This window comes from Canis lupus, chromosome 33 (genome assembly GCF_011100685.1).
Source record: "Canis lupus familiaris isolate Mischka breed German Shepherd chromosome 33, alternate assembly UU_Cfam_GSD_1.0, whole genome shotgun sequence".
Taxonomy (NCBI): Eukaryota; Metazoa; Chordata; class Mammalia; order Carnivora; family Canidae; genus Canis; species Canis lupus.
This window is the reverse complement of record NC_049254.1, coordinates 32066254-32082859: the sequence shown is the minus strand read 5'-3', so window position 1 is coordinate 32082859 and position 16606 is coordinate 32066254. Positions and strand designations below refer to the sequence as shown.

The window sequence follows — 16606 nt, the reverse complement described above, 5'->3', positions numbered from 1 at the left end:
TCTGGTCTTTTGGCTTGTGACCCCATCCTGATGGCAGGGAGGCCACCAAGCCGAAGGCAAGTGCCCTCAGCACCACGGAAGCTGGCGGCCCCGCGGACAGGAGACAGGCCTGCGAGGGAGCCCAGGAGAGCGGGAGGGATGATGCCGCGAGACAGCCCACAGACCGCGACAGCTCATGTGCTTAGATGGACAAAGTAGGCCTGCACTTTTGTCCTGTTGTGCTTGCTTGATGATGAACTAAGTGTTGAAACGCTGACCTAAGATGTGACGTCCCCCCTGCCCCCCCCCCCCCCCCCCCCCCCCCCCCCCCCCCCCCGTCCTTACAGTCACCACAGAGATGCAGACGCCTGGGGCCAGCTCACAGGGAGGCCTGGTCCTTCCCAAAGGCCTGCCCTCGGCGCACACACACGTGCACATGCACACACGCGCACACACACACTATCCCAGGGCCGCATGAGGCGCCGTGCCCCCACCGTGCCTCTCACTCGGGATGGCTGGGGACAGAGGGCGGAACAGAGGACACGAACCTGGCCCTCCCACAGCAGGCATTGGCCAGAGACACGTGGCCCACGTCAAGTCCAAGCTCTTCCTTTGCTGGAGCCATGGGGGACTTCTCCTCGTCCCCTCAGAGCCCCGCTCACAGCCACCGGCGAGCGTGGGCCCAGCTGGCTCCACGGACGCAGGGCAGGAAGGGGTCTTTGAGGCCCCCCGGGGTTATGGGCCTGGGCAGGTCCCTGAAGTGGTGCAGAGACTCCCGTGGGTGCTCTTTCCTGAAACGGCCCTAGCTGTGGCCCGGCTGTGAGAGGGATCGGCGACCCGGGGCTCGACCCGTCGGGTGAAGCCCTCCGCTGTGCAGCCGGGTCCCCGGCCATCTCCACCTCTCGCCTGTGGCTCCAGCACCAAGGAACTGCTTGTCATTGTCCCAAAGCTCCATGTCTCTTCAGCACCCTGGCTTGGGGGGGCCGCGTCTCCACCCGGAATCCCCCCAACGCCTTGCCGCACGCACATGCCAGCTCCCGCCGTCTTTAACTCAGGGCAGCGGCCTGAGCAGTGGGCCTGGCCAGGGACGTGAGGGTGGCAGGAGGCATGGCCCCCAGGGCGCGCTGGCTGGTGGGGCGCTGGCATGGTCGTGGGAGACACCTGACCACTCACTGTCCTACCAGGCTGTCCCGTAGGGCAGGACACGCAGCATCGCCGGGACAAGTGTGTCCACAGGCCGCGAGGTGTCGGTGACGGCCGGGGACCCGCAGGGACCGCAGGCCCCCGCCAGCCACCCCTCGGGCGGCACTGGCCCAGAACTGCAGGACCACCCAGGGGCCTGGCACTGGCCCAGAACTGCAGGAGACAGAAGGCTCTGCAGCACCGAGTCTAGGCCCTCCGCCGTCCCTTGTCCCCTCCCGGCGGGCGCCGGGGTGTGACTTCCAGCGAGGACTGCAGGGACAGCACGGAGCCCCCGAGGAGCAGCAGGAGCCCGGCCGCTGCATGGGCCTGGCCGCGTGGAGAGCTGAACGGTCTGCAGAAGCAGATGTGGGGGAGCTGAGAGCGCAGTGCAAGGGAGACGTCACTGCCGGCTCACGCTGAGCTAAATCGCCTGGGTTTGGGCAGCGCCAGACTCTCCAGTACCCACAGTAGGTTTGTACTTCTGAGAACCCAGGTGCGTTGTTCCGGGGACCTTACGTGAATGCGCTCACTCCCCCTTCTCCAACAGCACGGTCAGTGGGCACCGCTATGCCCACAATCCGCGGTGTGGAGGAGGAAACTGAGGCACAGGCGGCTACAGTCACTGCTCCAAGGTTACACTGCTGGCTAGTGGCAGGGAATCACCCAACTGAGGAGCATTCGACACATCAGGCCGGGGGACCCCACCTGTCGGAAGGAGGTGCTTTGGGATGACCTGGCCGCCCTCGCACTGCAAGAAAACAAGGCAGTGTGCATCCAGCTTGTTTCTTCAGAATCTACGGGGGGCATGAGGAAAAACACCAAGAACAAAGAGACCCTATGAAATGAGACCCTCTTCTTCTGTGCAGTGTGTGGCTCCTCTTATTCATGAGCCACCCAGGGCACTCTAGCGGTTTGGTCTGCCGAAGCTGGCATTCGCTCCACTGCCCTGGGTCTAGCTATACAAACGCTGTGAGACCCTACACGGGACAACATCGAGCCCAAGCTTTCAGCCTTGGCTGAGCATTAGATGTCCCTGCGGGACTTAGGAATAAGACTGCTCTCTGGGTCCCCCCAGGCTGATTGAATCAAATCCCCGGGAGTGGGGGCTGCCCTGGTACCTGTTGTTGGGGTTGGCTTAACGTCCCCAGGTGATTCTGAGGTTCAATCAGCATCAAGAACCAGACTCCCGGGGCGCCTGGGTGGTCAGCCCATTAAGTGTCTGCCTTGGGTTCAGATCACGGTCTCATGGTCCTGGGATGGAGCCCATGCCTGGCCCCTTGCTCAGCGGAGAGTCTGCTTCTCCCTCTCCCTCTCCACCCGCTTGTACATGCTCTCTCTCTCTCAGATAATCAAAAAATCTTTAGAAGAAGATGAGGAGGAGGAAGAAGAGGAAGAAGAACCACCAAACTCCCGGGGCGCCTGGGTGGCTCAGTCAGTAGGTGTCCAGCTCTTGGTTTCGCCTCCGGTCGTGGTCTCCGGGTCATGAAATCGGTTGGTCTCCATGCTCGGCGAGGCGTCTGTTGGGGTTCTCTCGCTCCCTCTCACTCAGCCCCCCGCCAAGTGCTCTCACTCACTAGCTCTCTCTCAAATAAACAAATAAATAAATCTTTAAAAAAGAACCAAACTGAGGAAAGGCCCAGAGAGGAGCCACGATTGGCCAGAGGCTGAAGATTAAGGAAGAGGGGAGCCAAGTGTCCTGATTTCAATTCCAGAACCCATCAGAGCTTTACTTTGCCCCAGACTGGGACAGCTGCAGCAGGAGACAGGCGGCAGGGCATGAAGCCTCCCGGGGTCGGGGGCGCCCTCGGAGCCTCGTCTCTGCTGCAGTCGTTCTGCCTGGAGGGATGCTCAGCGCCTCTGCTTCCCCTCAAGATCCTGTGGCCCCCTGCGTGGCGAGGACTTCTTCCACTGCAGACTTTGCCCTGGCCTCCCCCTGGCCCGGAGGAGCACCATCCTCTGGTTCCCCACCGCCTCCATGGTACCGTTTCCCCAACATTCGTCAGGTGGCTGGGCCGCCAGCTAAAACACTGCATACCCAACTGCAAATCATCTTGTAGTATACGTAGGTTCCATGCAACATGTATATGTTTATTTGCAAAAATCTGGCAATCCTACCCAAAAGAGCACAGTGACTCTGGTCTCACCGAGCCAACTTGAAAGGGAAAAGAAGCAGCTTGCTCAGACGACACAGCCCCTGGCTGTTGGCCAGAGCTCTTTTCCCCAACATCACTCAGCACAATTATACTGTAATTTAATAAAGAGTTAGAGTTTGGGGGAAAATATAATTAAGAGAAATGTCACTCGATTATCTTGTTCCTTTATCTCTGGCAGCAGATGCCTGAGTGGGCGGTGAGCTGTAGTTCAGACAGGTGGTCACTGGACGGAGGCCGTGAAGTCCCCGAGGTGCCAGGTGCGGCGGTGCTCTCCCCGGAGAGGACGCATCCCCCGCAGAGGGAAGCCCGCGGCCTCACGCAGCTGGCCCGGGCCGGGCAGGACGGCACAGCGCGGCTGGCGTTACAGGACTTCAGGTCTCAGACATCGGGCCTCGGCCTCCCTGAGGCAGCACAGTCCCCTAGCCGTGGAGGACCGATGAGGATTTGAATCCCAAAGCTTCTGGGAGCTGAACCCAATGAATCTGGGAGCCTGTTCCTTCGGCAAATCTGCTAAACGACCTTCCATCCCCTTAGAATTTATGGTGATTCTGATTTGAGCCTCGGGAAGCATGTTTTTTAAAAGAGCATCACTGGACATGAGGGAGGAGGGACACTTCCTTGTCTGATGTGGACATGTGCCCCCAAACCTGTCCCTGCCCCTGGTGATGGCTTCACTGTCCTCCCACCCAGAAGCCAGGACACGTGCACCCTTCTCTGACCTCTCCTGGCAGACCACGAGTGAGTTCCTGGAGGGCCTGCCATACATCAGATTCACTTCTCCCTCCCTCACCCCGGCATTTCCCCCGACCCGTCCACACTGCAGGCAGGAGAACCAGGCAGGAGCTGCACATGATTCGGTCTGGGGAGACAAAGAGCCTCCTCGGGCTGGGAACGGAAGGGGGAATGGACAGAGGGGTGCTCAGAAGCATTCGCTGACCGGTAGGCCAATAAGGATCAAGGCTGAGAAGAGACCAGAGACCACACCCGGCTCCTGGGCTTGGCGACCTGCTGGAGGGGAATCCAGGAGGAACGGGGAGCAGGTCTGTTCCACACGGGTTTGTGGCTGAATGATCAGACACGGGGCTGCAGGTTGTCGTGCATCCCGCCCATGAACCTGAGATGGAGATGTGGGTTGTCACGCATCCCATCCCAGGGACATACATGCACAAGATTCCCCAGGGAGACCGAACAACAGGCCCCTGGGGGGCACCAGCATGGAGGAGGTGCCTGGGAGACCGAAGGGGTGGCTGGGCTCTTAGGGAGTGGTGTCCTGCCAACCAGAGGAGGACTGGTGCAGAGAGCTGAGGCCCACTGAGGCAGATGCACCAGAAAGCCGACAACTGAAGCGCCTCCAGGCCTCAGCTCCGTATGCCCTGCGCCTAGTGCCCCCCTGGCTGAGCCTCTATAGCCACGGTGACCCTCACAGAGCCACAGCTCGACTTCAAGTCCCACCCCTGGCTGGCATTATATGTCATCCCCGGGGGGCCCGACCCCTGCCTGGGAGACAGCTGGATGTTTAGCCAGCGACACCGGGCCTCGTCACAGGCAAGCACCACGGTGCCCTCGGGGTTGCTGTAGGTGCACCGGCTCCAGACAGCCCTTTCCTCCACCCCCAGGTCCCAGCTGCTCCCTGGGTCCCCGTGCCCCGGCCCCGGGGCCTGGAAGCCCAAGTGATCCCGAGTGACAGGACACACCAGCTGCTCCTCCTTTAGGGCAGGCAACACCTGGCCCTTCAGATAGGCGGGGCCCGCACAGTAGGTCTGGATGTTGAAGAGCCGGTCGCTGTACTGGTACAGCCACTGAAAGAGGTAGGCCAGGTGGCAGTCGCATTGCCAGGGGTTGCCGTGCAGGGCCAGGTTGAACAGGTTGTAGTTGCTGTCGAAGATGCCCGTGGGGAGTGTGGTCAGGAGGTTCCTAGACAGACTGAGCAGTTCCAGATTGGACAGGTTCTGGAAGAGGGTTGGGTGCAGGGCTGTCAGGTTGTTGCTGCCCAAGTAGAGCTTAACCAGCCCCTCAAGGCCTCTGAAGACGCCGGCCGGGAGGTGGGTAATGGCGTTGTGTGACAGCGTCAGGGAACTGAGGCTGGACAGGTTGGCAAAGGCGCCCTCGCTGACAGCCTCCAGCTTGTTGTAGGACAGAGACAGGACCAGCAGGCCAGGGGTAGGGGCGAAGAGGCCGGCGGGCAGCACCCGCAGCGCGTTCCCCTGCAGGCTCAGGAAGGTCAGGTTGCCCAGGGAGGAGAAGACCGACAGGGGCAGGTGCCCGATAGCATTGCGCTGCAGCCACAGCTGCTCCAGCCGGAAGAGCCGGGAGAACACCCCCGGGGGCAGCTCCGAGATGGAGTTGCCGTCCAGGAAGAGCTCCCGAAGGCTGTGCAGGCCACCGAACACGCCCGGGGGCAGGCCGGAGAGCGCATTGTCGCTCAGCCTCAGGGTCTGCAGGCTGCCCAGGGGGTCAAACAGCCCCTCGGGCAAGTGGGCCAGCAGGTTCTGAGCCAGGTTGAGGCTCTGCAGACGCGTCAGAGGCTGGAAGAGCCTCCTGGGCAGGCTCTGGAGCCGGTTGCCCTGCAGCTGGAGAGACTCCAGGGCTTCCATGTGGCCGAAGAGGCCCTCGGGCAGAGCCTCCAGCAGGTTGAAGTTGAACGTGAACTTGCCCAGCGAGGTCAGGTTGGAGAAGGCGGCGGAGCTGAGGTTGGTGAAGGCTCCGCCCGTGACCTCAAGGTCCTGCAGCCTGGGCAGCCCCCCGAAGGCGTCCGGCCCGAGGTGCTGGAGCGGGGCGTTGAGGAAGACCACCTTGGTCAGGTTGGGGCTGCCGCTGAAGGCCCTGGACCCGAGCGCGCTGAGCGACGTCTCCACGAAGACGATGTCGGTGGCGAGCGGCGGGATGTCGGGCGGGACGGCAGCCAGCCCGGCGTCGGAGCAGAAGAGCTCCTGTGCGAAGCAGTCGCAGCCCGCAGGGCAGGGCCGGGCGCACCGGGCCAGGAGCAGGAGGCAGGCCCAGCGCAGCCAGGCCCGGGGCAGCATGTCCTGGTCCCGGGGAAGAGAGAGCACAGGTGACGCCTAATCAGGGCGTGAGGCCAGGGGGCGGCGGGGATGGCAGTGGGGATAGCGGGGACAGGGGCGGCAGCCTGGCGAGCTCCACGGGTGCAGGGCTCAGACTCCAACAGCGAGGGGCCACGGGGCCTGTCCCGGTCGCCGGGGGTTCAGGGGCAGGGCCCACGTCCCGGCCTCCTGGTGTCCCGTGTTCTCTCCAGGTGGGAGAGTGTGCAAATGAGGTCAAAAGGCATGGAAGCGAGGGAAGGGAGGGGACCGTGGGGTCTTGGAAGTTTGCAGGCAACGGGTAAAATGCGGGAGGTTATTAGCGCCTTGGAGAAGCTTCAACCATGACTCTGCCTGCGTTCCTGCCGCGGGAGGTTTCAGAGCCTCACTGTCTGCTCTCGTATTTCTGCCGGGGGTGACAGGCTCCTATCGTTTTTTCTTTTTTTTTTTTTAAAGATATTATTTATTTATTCATGAGAGACAACAGGGAGAGAGAGAGGCAGAGACACAGGCAGAGGGAGAAGCAGGCTCCATGCAGGGAGCCCGATGCAGGACTTGATCCCGGGACCCTGGGGTCAGGCCCTGGGCCAAAGGTGGGGCTAAACCGCTGGGCCCCTGGGCTGCCCTGACGGGCTCCTATCTTGAATGCGTCGCCTGCTCCCTGCTCCTGCTGCCAAATGCTCTCCTCCTGCCCACCTGCCTCCCCAGCACCTTGGAGCCCTTGGAACTTTCCAACACTGTGTGGACAGGACGGTCCCAGATACGGGGATTCCACAGACCAGTAGGTTTTTCGTTTTTTGGGTTTTAAGTAAGGAAAGAGGACCGAGGTTTTAGTTAGCTAAAAAAAAAAAAAAAAAAAAAAAATTTAATGTAAGCATCCAACCCCAGGTCACAAATGGGTGTTGCCATGTACAGGTGTGTCTTATGGCTCAATTTTTTTCTTATATATGAACCACTAGCCAATATGTAAAAATTGAGGAATATCACATTAAAAAGTCCAGATTTCAGGGATCCCTGGGTGGCGCAGTGGTTTAGCGCCTGCCTTTGGCCCAGGGCGCGATCCTGGAGACCCGGGATCGAATCCCACGTCGGGCTCCCAGTACATGGAGCCTGCTTCTCCCTCTGCCTATGTCTCTGCCTCTCTCTGTCTCTGTGTGACTATCATAAATAAATTTTAAAAAAAAATTAAAAAAATAAAAATAAAAATAAATAAATAAATAAAAATTAAAATTAAAAAAAAAAAAAAAGTCCAGATTTCAGGATGATTTAGGAGCAGCGGCTCACATTCCCGCACGACCTGACCAATGGGGCTCAGCTGCCCCACCAGGGGGTGTGCACCCCCTGGGCACTACTGCTCCCACCCATCATTTACGGGGCTTGTAGCGGCACAAGTCCGTGAGTTCCGGTACCGGCTGCACCACATTCCAGCCGTGTGACCTTGGGCATGTCACTGAATCCGGCTTCCTCACTCTCCTTATCTGTAGAACCGGGTAGCAATAGTGCCTACCACCGCGTCAGGGTAAGTGCGAGGGTTGACGAGGAAACGTAGGCAACGCTTTTAGATCAGTGTCTGACATAAAGTGAGAAATTAATAAATTGTGTTAATTATTGTTAAAGATTGTAAGCCACCGTCGTAACAGAAGGGTTATTTGAACACCAAAAAAGTAGGAAGAATAGAGTGGCCTTTAGATAGAATATATTTGGCTTTACTAAAAAAGACAGGAAGGAACGAAAGAAGAGAGAGAGAGAGATGGGAGGCAAAGAGAGAAGGAGGAAGGAAGAAAGACAGAAAGAAAAAAACCTTTGAACAACATGACCCTAGTTTTCTCAATTTACCTGCCCCCAGTAAGCACCGGAGGCGGCTTGGTGCTGGGGCATCTTGGCTCCAAAGCCCTCTTGCCGGCTGCCTCTCTGCTGCCCTTGGCTGGCTGCCTCCTCCATCCGAACGGCTCCCCATGGGCAAACAGTGCTTACGAAAGCTCCCTAACCCCGCTCCCATTCAGGCACTCAATAATCTGATTTTTCCAGGAATTTTCCTGCCTAATCAATAGAGCAGGGACCGTTTCTCCCACAGAAAGCACACACCCACCCCTCGGGGCTCCTCCGCGGTTGCAGAGATACTGCGTGAGCCCCAGGAAGTAGGAGGGAAGGGCTCCGCTGTAACGACCACGCCTGCCACTCACGACACCGGAGTCCGGATCCTAGACGGACAGCCTCGAGGCAACAGAGCCGCGGGCTGAAGCTGCGCTCTGTAACCCTGTCTGGGGTTGAGAAGCAAGGGGCACACATGGGTCTGAGGTTGCTACAGATAGGAAGAGGGCCCTGGCTGCAGAAGGAAGAGGTGGCCAGGGCAGCCCGGGGGGCTCAGTGGTTGAGCATCTGCCTTCGGCCCAGGGCGTGACCCTGGAGACCCTGGATTGATTCCCACGTCGGGCTCCCTGCGTGGAGCCTGCTTCTCCCTCTGCCTGTGTCTCTGCCCACCCCCCCTCTGTCTCTATGAATAAATAAAAAATATTTTATAAATAAATAAATAAGCCATAATGCATAATAATGCATAGTGATGTGCCAGTCCCCTTTCTTGTTAACTCCTTTGCTCCTTGGCTCCCAAAGGCAGTTTCCAGAAAAAAAAAACTTCCACTAGAACGGCCACATACAAGGGACCTCACCTAGTCTGTCCCCACATGCCTAAGGGCATGCACTGCTGTGACACGGTCAGCCTAGGGAGGATCGACCTGGGAGACAAGCGCCTGGGTACCTGAAGCAAGATTTAAAGTGCTGCCATAGGCTACAGAGGTATGTGTCCCTTTGTTTTGCAAACTTCTCACCCCTTGGAGGTGTTGTGGTGGGAAGAGGGCCAGAACAGGGCCTCTGTGGTTCAGGAAGGAGAGAGCCCCATCTACGGGGTTGGAGGAAGCAGGGGATGGTACTCACAGTGAGGGTGCAGACGTGGGCCATTTCCCAGCTATCCACCCCCAGCCCAAGACTCATTCTCTTTGTGTCCTAGAGTCAGACAGTCTATGGCTACAGGCGTTGTCTCTAGCCCCCATTTGCTGTGTGGCCTTCCCTGAGTGGCTTAACCTCTCTGTACTTCCATTTCCTTATCTTCAAACAGCAAACTTTAATTCTACCTATTTCACAGGGTTGTTCTGGGGATTGAATGAGAAAATATGTTGGAAGCTGCAAACCCAGAGCCTGGTGCACGGTGAGCGTTCATGACCTTGATTATTCGGAGCTCAGGCCAGCCCCAACTTTGCTCTAAAATTGTCACAGAGGTCAGCTATGGAAAACCTGCTGAGATCATCCAATCACCCCTTTTGTGGACCAGCAAGACGCCTCTCTATAGCACTTTCTCTGGCTGTTTCCTCCCAGCCAAGGGAAGCTTGTAATTGTTTTGTCCTTGGTTCGGGGCAGCACAGATTCTGATGGCTCTGGCCGGGATGCCCTAGACTTGGGCTCCTTTCCCAAGTGCCCTCAAGAGCAGGTCACTGGGGGTTCTGGAGATGGGTAGTGCTACTGCCGAGGCACTGTGGGGGCTGGCAGCACAAGGGACTGTGGGACAGGAGCCAGAAGATTCCTGCTTCTCATCTGAGAAACCACCTCCACATTTCTGCAGAGACCAGCAAATGCCCACAGAAAACGTTCCATAGTTTCAGCAAGCCAGGGGAGTCTGTCTTTGGCAGGGGCAGGGGCAGGGGCAGGGGAGTGGTTGACTCGTTGCAAATGGACGTTTTCCTCTTCTCAAATTGCTTTTGGATTGATATGTTTCTGTGTGTGCCACAGGCTGGTCTGTCATCCACCACAGAGCCAACCCTCACTGCTTCCAGAGGGTGATGGGCGCCCAGAGCCGCAGCCCCTGAACTGTCAGAGGACTGCTGCTGCTGTACTCAGGGATGGCAATGTCCAGGTCTGCATCGCCAGCAGGGCTGGACTCTGCCCCTTGGGCCACAGTACCTCTCAGGGCAGGAAGAGGGGCATCACAGGCTCATCTGGAGCTCCTGACTGCTCCGTCCAGGTCCCCCCGGAAGTCCTGCCGCTCCTTGGACCCCGGGCTCCCTTCCTGGGCTCCTGCCTCTGCCCCCACCCCACCTGTGCAGCGGGCTGGCCCTCCACCTGCTGCCCACTGTGTCCCAGGCAGTGAATTAACCCCTAGTGCCTGGCTTCTGCATTTGTAAATTGAGAACAATCACGACAGCAACACTACCACCTAAATCACAGTTTTGTTAGAGTTGTGGTAATTAAATGAGATAACTGGCATTGAGTTTGTGATACAGCGATATAGTAAGAAATATATATTTGGTCTTTGTCCTGGCTCCTGCCACAGAGCTCCAAAAACCCTTGAAATTTCCTGAGAGATAACAGAGGATTGTCTTTTATTATTCATAATGAGACCCTTTCAACCCACACACTTATATAAATGGAGTGACTCTCAATGGGCCCCTAGATAAGCTTCAGATTATACAGTTCAGAGGTAGCAGCTACCTCCGAAAAAGAGAATTGTGAGTGATTTTAATTCTTTCCTTTTGCTTTATCGTATGTTTTCTACAGTTTCTAAAAATAATAATAAGTAGGTCACCTTTGTAATAAGGTTGAAAATCATAAAAATTCAGATAATCATGTAAAACACACAACCCAGTTCCAAAGACATCATTCGGGCTTCCTGGATTGCTCTCCTCCCTTGCAATTACATTGCGAAACCTCAAAAGAGCCTGTCAGCAGAGCGTAATCAGAGAAGCCTGAACTGAGCACTGTCCTTTATTCAGATGCTTCCCGTGCTTTGCCACCTCTACCTCCCCTTCTACCGCCCTCTCCATTTTAGAATGTCCCCGTATCTCCCCATTTCCCCTGTATTCACACCTTCCCCGGGAAGCCGTCCTTGCCTGCATCTCCTGTGGATCCCATAGGTCATTCTCATCCTCAGTTGAATGTTTGGGTCCTTCTGCTCTAACTTCTGGTCGTTTGCACCCACCTGCCTGCGAGCTGCTGGGGCTGGGCATGCCTCCTGCAGCCTGTCTTGCCTGGCCGTACACCCCGCAGCTGTCCCAGAGCGGGGCCGAGTGTGGTGCGCTGAGTTGAACTCAGTGTGTCTGGGGCTCTTGGTCCCCTATAATCACACCTTGTGTTCCTTGTGCTTAGTGGAGCGGGGAAGCACTTGAGCTCTCCCAGGGCTGTGACCCAGGTTCAAATTCCGACACTGCTCCCTACAGGCTCCGTGGGCTTGGGCAGGTCACTCCTCCTCTCCAAGCTTCAGCTCTCCCACGCATGATTGTAACCTCATCCTTCAGGGTTAAAATTTGTCCCCAGGTGGATAATATATATGCTTACGCTGGATAATAAATACAAAGCACTTAACACAATACGTAGCAAATAGTAAATGTTCGATAAAAGGTAGCTACGTACAGATTTCATTCCTAGAGTGACTCTATCAACTAAACCAGGTCTCAAAGGGAAGCGACAGGCTGGCATAAACCAGGCATAAAGGAGGAGGGAACCAGGCAAACCTGGACACACGCTAGTCCTGCTTATCCCACCATTCACTTTGTGCTCCCAGAGCACACGGACCAGGTCACCTTTATCTCAGGACGTCCTTGCTGCCACCTGCCTCCTGTCTCAGACCAGCACCACCCTGCCTGGGTACCGAGGGGGCTTCTCCCCCCATGGCAGAGGACAGGAACAGTGTATCCTGCTTGGGGCTGGGGACAGGCTCTGAGCCTGAGAGAAGTAACCTGTCCCTTTCCTGCCCTGCAGCCAGGATCCAAGGCAAGATTCCTGCCACATCCCCACAGACCGCAGGAGACCTACCGTGAGGGGCTGAGTGGATGCTCCCCAGAAGCTCTGGCTCTTCCTAGGGAGCAGAAGTGTGTCTGGTGTGGTCTATGGTCAGTGTGAGCCCAGCAGCCCCAGCGGTGATCAAAGTTCCGGGCAGAGGTTCCTCCCCTCACATGGACTAAGTGTTCCCGGAATGTCACCAGGGTCACAGGCAGGAGAAGAGAATATGGGGCAAGACCTCTGAAGATTAACCAAATGACCCTGAACTGGTTCCATGGACAGATGGCCACTGAGGCCAAAATCCAGCTAAGATCACAGGCCTGGCCACTTTAGGACTCTAGAAAGTTCCCAGTAGGCTGATCCAGGGGTGAGGACCGAGGCCTGGGGTCCACGCTTACCTCCCCTCCTGGCAAAAGGTCAGTCTGGTGCCAGGAGCCTGACCTCGGCCGAACGGCTGGCCACAGGTACCTGCGTGGCTCTCGATGGCAGGAGGAATCCTAAGGATTGTGGCTTGTTCCTTGATTTGTTTGCTTCATAAACTAGCTTTTTAAATCCTGAGTTAGAAGAGGAGAGATGGAAGGAGGTAAGTTTGGACCCAATATGGAGAGGCACACTCTCCCCGTGGGGCTAGCCAGGGGTGGAAGAAGTTGCTTTGGAAAATAGTGGTTTCCTGTCTAGGGATGTTCTTCCAAGGGCTGCAGAATGAGGTGTGGTGTGTGTGTGTGTGCGTGTGTGTGCGCGTAGGTGAGTGGGTACATGTCTTAAGGGGTGCAGAGTGAAGGCATGACCAAGATAAGCAGTCTCAGATCATTTTCAATGTCCGGAGTCTACCATTCAAAGTAGACTGATGGTGGGGGCACCTGGGTGGCTCAGTGGCTGACCTTTGGCTCAGGGAGTGACCCTGGGGTCCTGGGATCGAGTCCCACATCGGGCTGCCTGCGAGGGGCCTGCTTCTCCCTCTGCCTGTGTCTCTGCCTCTCTGTGTCTCTCAGGAATAAATAAATAAAATCTTTTTAAAAAACAAAAACAGGGATCTCTGGGTGGCACAGCGGTTTGGTGCCTGCCTTTGGCCCAGGGTGCGATCCTGGAGACCCAGGATCGAGTCCCACATCAGGCTCCTGGTGCATGGAGCCTGCTTCTCCCTCTGCCTATGTCTCTGCCTCTCTCTCTCTCTGTGACTATCATAAATAAATAAATAAATAAATAAATAAATAAATAAATAAACAAAAAAAACAAAAACAAAGTAGGCTGATGGCTTTAAAAGTCTTTGCATGATACTAATATTTATCTCGAGGGGGGCAGGCAAGAAGCCGCAGGAGGAGGGTCCCACCAACTTACCTAGACAACTTTCGAAACAACCTGAACACCCACAAATTCAACCAAGATGTAAAGAGAGAGCAGCTGGAGGCTACAGAGAGAAAAGGGCTCACTTCTAAAAGTAGGAGGGCGGAGAAAAAAAAAAGAAATGCAATAGGGGAGGGCACGGCGCCCAGAAGGGGAGGCCTCAGGCGAGCACCCGGAGCTGGGAACTCTGCCCCGGGCCTGGTTCCCGATTGAGAAGGCTCAGCAGGGAACAGGGCCGGGACTGGCAGGAGTGCAGGGGAGCCTCCGGTTCCCCAGGTGCTGGGGGGGGGAGCACGGGGGGAGCACGGGGGGAGCATGGGGGGAGCACGGAGGGCGGCACGGTGGGGAGGAGCACGGGGGGGGCACAGGGGTCACGGGAGGGAGCACGGGGGGAGCACGGGGGGGCGACATGGGGGGGCATGGGTGGGCACGGGGGGAGCACGAGGGGCGGCACGGGGGAGCATGGGGGGCACGGAGGGAGCATGGGGCGAGCACAGGGGGAGCATGGTGGGGGAGCACGGGGGCGGCACGGTGGGGGGAGCACGGGGGGCACGGGGTCACGGGGGGAGCACGGGGGGGTAGCACGGGGGTAGCACGGGGGGCATGGGGGGCACGGAGGGAGCACGAGGGGAGCACGGAGGGAGCACGGGGCGAGCACAGGGGGAGCATGGGGGGGAGCACGAGGGCGGCATGGAGGGGCATAGGGGGGAGCACGGGGGTGGCATGGGGGGGCAACGGGGGGAGCACGGGGCGAGCACGGGGGAGCATGGGGGGAGCACGGGGGGCGGCACGGTGGTGGGAGCACGGGGGGCACGGGCAGAGCATGGGGGGAGCACGGGGGGAGCACGGAGGGAGCACGGGGGGGAACACAGGGGGCGGCACGGTGGGGGGAGCACGGAGGGAGCACGGGGGGGAGCACGGAGGGAGCATGAGCGGCCTTCACCCCCAAGCCGCAGGGGGCGGAGGCGCAGGACTGCGAGGCCTCCCCCCTTCCCCTCTCACCCCCCACCCCCCCACCCCCATGCTCCCTCCCCTCACTCCACCCCCTCCCCTCCCCCTACTCCACCCCTCCCCCTCCCACCCTACCCCCACCCCTACGCTCCCTCTCATGCCCACTTCCACCCTCCCCCACCCCTCCCTCTCTCCCCCACCCTCCCCCACCCCTCCCTCTCACACCCCCACCCTCCCACCACCCTTTCTCACCGCCCCCCCCCGCGCCCCACTGTGCAGCCCGAGTGTGGCCGGGTCGCGGTGGGGACTCCTGAGCGGACACGGGCCACCCCCACTCCTGTCTCAGTGCAACTCCTTTTCACAGGAGGCTAAAAATTTCCAATTCTTTTTCTTTTCCCACCTTAAGGTCAATACTTGACCAACTCTTCATTTGTAAGTTTTTTCCTTTCTGACTCTCATATTTCTACAATTACATGCCTTAGATGAATTTTTCACTTCTGGATTCCCTTCAATGTGTTCAATTTAATTTGGGGAGCTACGCGGGATATGGGTATTTGTTTGTTTCTTTGTCTCCTTCCCTTTTACCATGGAGGCAGTTAGTGCCTCCTAAGGCGCAGACCAAAATACACCCAGAACCAAGCGGAACACCGAGTGGCCCATTCTGACAGATTATATTCCCTCTTCCTTCCCCTCCTGGCCTCTTCTTTTATCTTATGTTTTCGTGGTCGATGTTGGTCACTGTAAGCATTGCCGGTTTCTATAAATTTGGGATTGAGCGTCTTCTAACATACAGAACAAAATACACGCAGAACCAAGAGGATCACCCTCTAGGTCCCCTCGGGGAAACTACATGCTCCCTCCACTACCATTTCCTCACCACCACCATCCCCCCCTTTTCTTCTTTTCTTCTCATTTTTCTTCTTCTTCTTTGCTTTTGGTTTTGGTTTTTTATTTTTACTACTTTGTTTTAAAATTTGTTTTTCAGGGACGCCAGGGTGGCTCAGAGATTGAGCATCCACCTTCGGTTCGGGCCATGATTCGGGGGTCCTGGGATCAAGTCCCACATGGATCAGGCTCCCCACAGGGACCTTGTTTCTGCCTCACTCTATGTCTCTCGTGAATAAGTGAATAAATTAAAAAAAATTTTTTCACGTTAGTGGTCTTTTTGTTTTCTTTTGTTCTGTTCTTTTTCTTTTATTTTCTGGTCTCTGACCTCTTCGGAATCATCTAGGGTGTGTTTTACTTGATATTTTTGACTCAGCTCGCGCATACTGCCACTCTGCACTGGACAAAATGACTAGAAGGAAGAACTCACCACAAAAGAAAGAACAGGAAGCAATACTCTGCCACAGAATTACTGAATGTGGATTTAAATACGATGTCAGAAATTCAATTCAGAAGTACAAATATAAAGTTACTGGCAGCTCTGGAAAAAAAGCGTAGAGGACTCAAGAGACTTTGTTACTACAGAATTTAGATCTAATCAGGCCAAAATTAAAAATGATTTAACTGAAATGCAATCCAAACTGGATGCTCTAAGTGCTAGGGTTAATGAGGTGGAAGAGAATGTGAGTGCCATTGAAGACAAGTTGAAAAAAAAGAAAGAAAAAAAAAAAGAAGACAAGTTAATGGTAAGGAAGGAAGCTGAGGAAAAAAAAGAAAAACAATTAAGAGCTCACGAGGAAAGGCTGAGATAAATAAATGACAGCTTGAGAAGCAAGAATATACATCTAATTAGGATTCCAGAAGAGGCTGAGAGAAATAGAGGACCCCAAGGTATATTTGAACAAATCATCGCTGAGAACTTCCCTAATCTTGGGAAGGAAACGGACATTCAGATCCAAGATGTAGAGAGGACCCCGCCAAAAATCAATTCAACGCCTCGGCATTTAAGAGTGAAACTTGCAAATTTCAAAGATAAAGAGAAAATCCTTAAAGCACGTCAAGGCAAGAGATCCCTAACTTATAAGGGGAGAGATATCAGGTTAACAAAGACCTCTCCACAGACCTGGCAGGCCAGAAAGGGCTGGCAGGATATATTCAGGGTCCTACATGAGAAGAACATGCAGCCAAGAATACTGTGTCCAACAAAGCTGTCATTTAGAATAGGAGAGATAAAGAGCTTCCAGCATAGACAGAAACGAAAAGAATATGTGACCACCAAACTGGCTCTGCAAGAAATATTAAGGAGGA

General features: G+C 56.1%; 1 protein-coding gene across 1 annotated transcript; it reads right to left on the bottom strand.

Moving 5' to 3' along the window:
• Nucleotides 1-3228: 3228 nt before the first annotated feature.
• On the bottom strand, nt 3229-12303 carry CPN2 (carboxypeptidase N subunit 2). Its single transcript, XM_038583243.1, has 2 exons — nt 12152-12303; nt 3229-6340 (listed from the first exon to the last, which is right to left on the bottom strand). The coding sequence occupies exon 2, from the start codon at nt 6335-6337 to the stop codon at nt 4694-4696; it is 1644 nt and encodes a 547-aa protein (XP_038439171.1). The 5' UTR covers nt 6338-6340; nt 12152-12303; the 3' UTR covers nt 3229-4693.
• Nucleotides 12304-16606: the final 4303 nt, after the last annotated feature.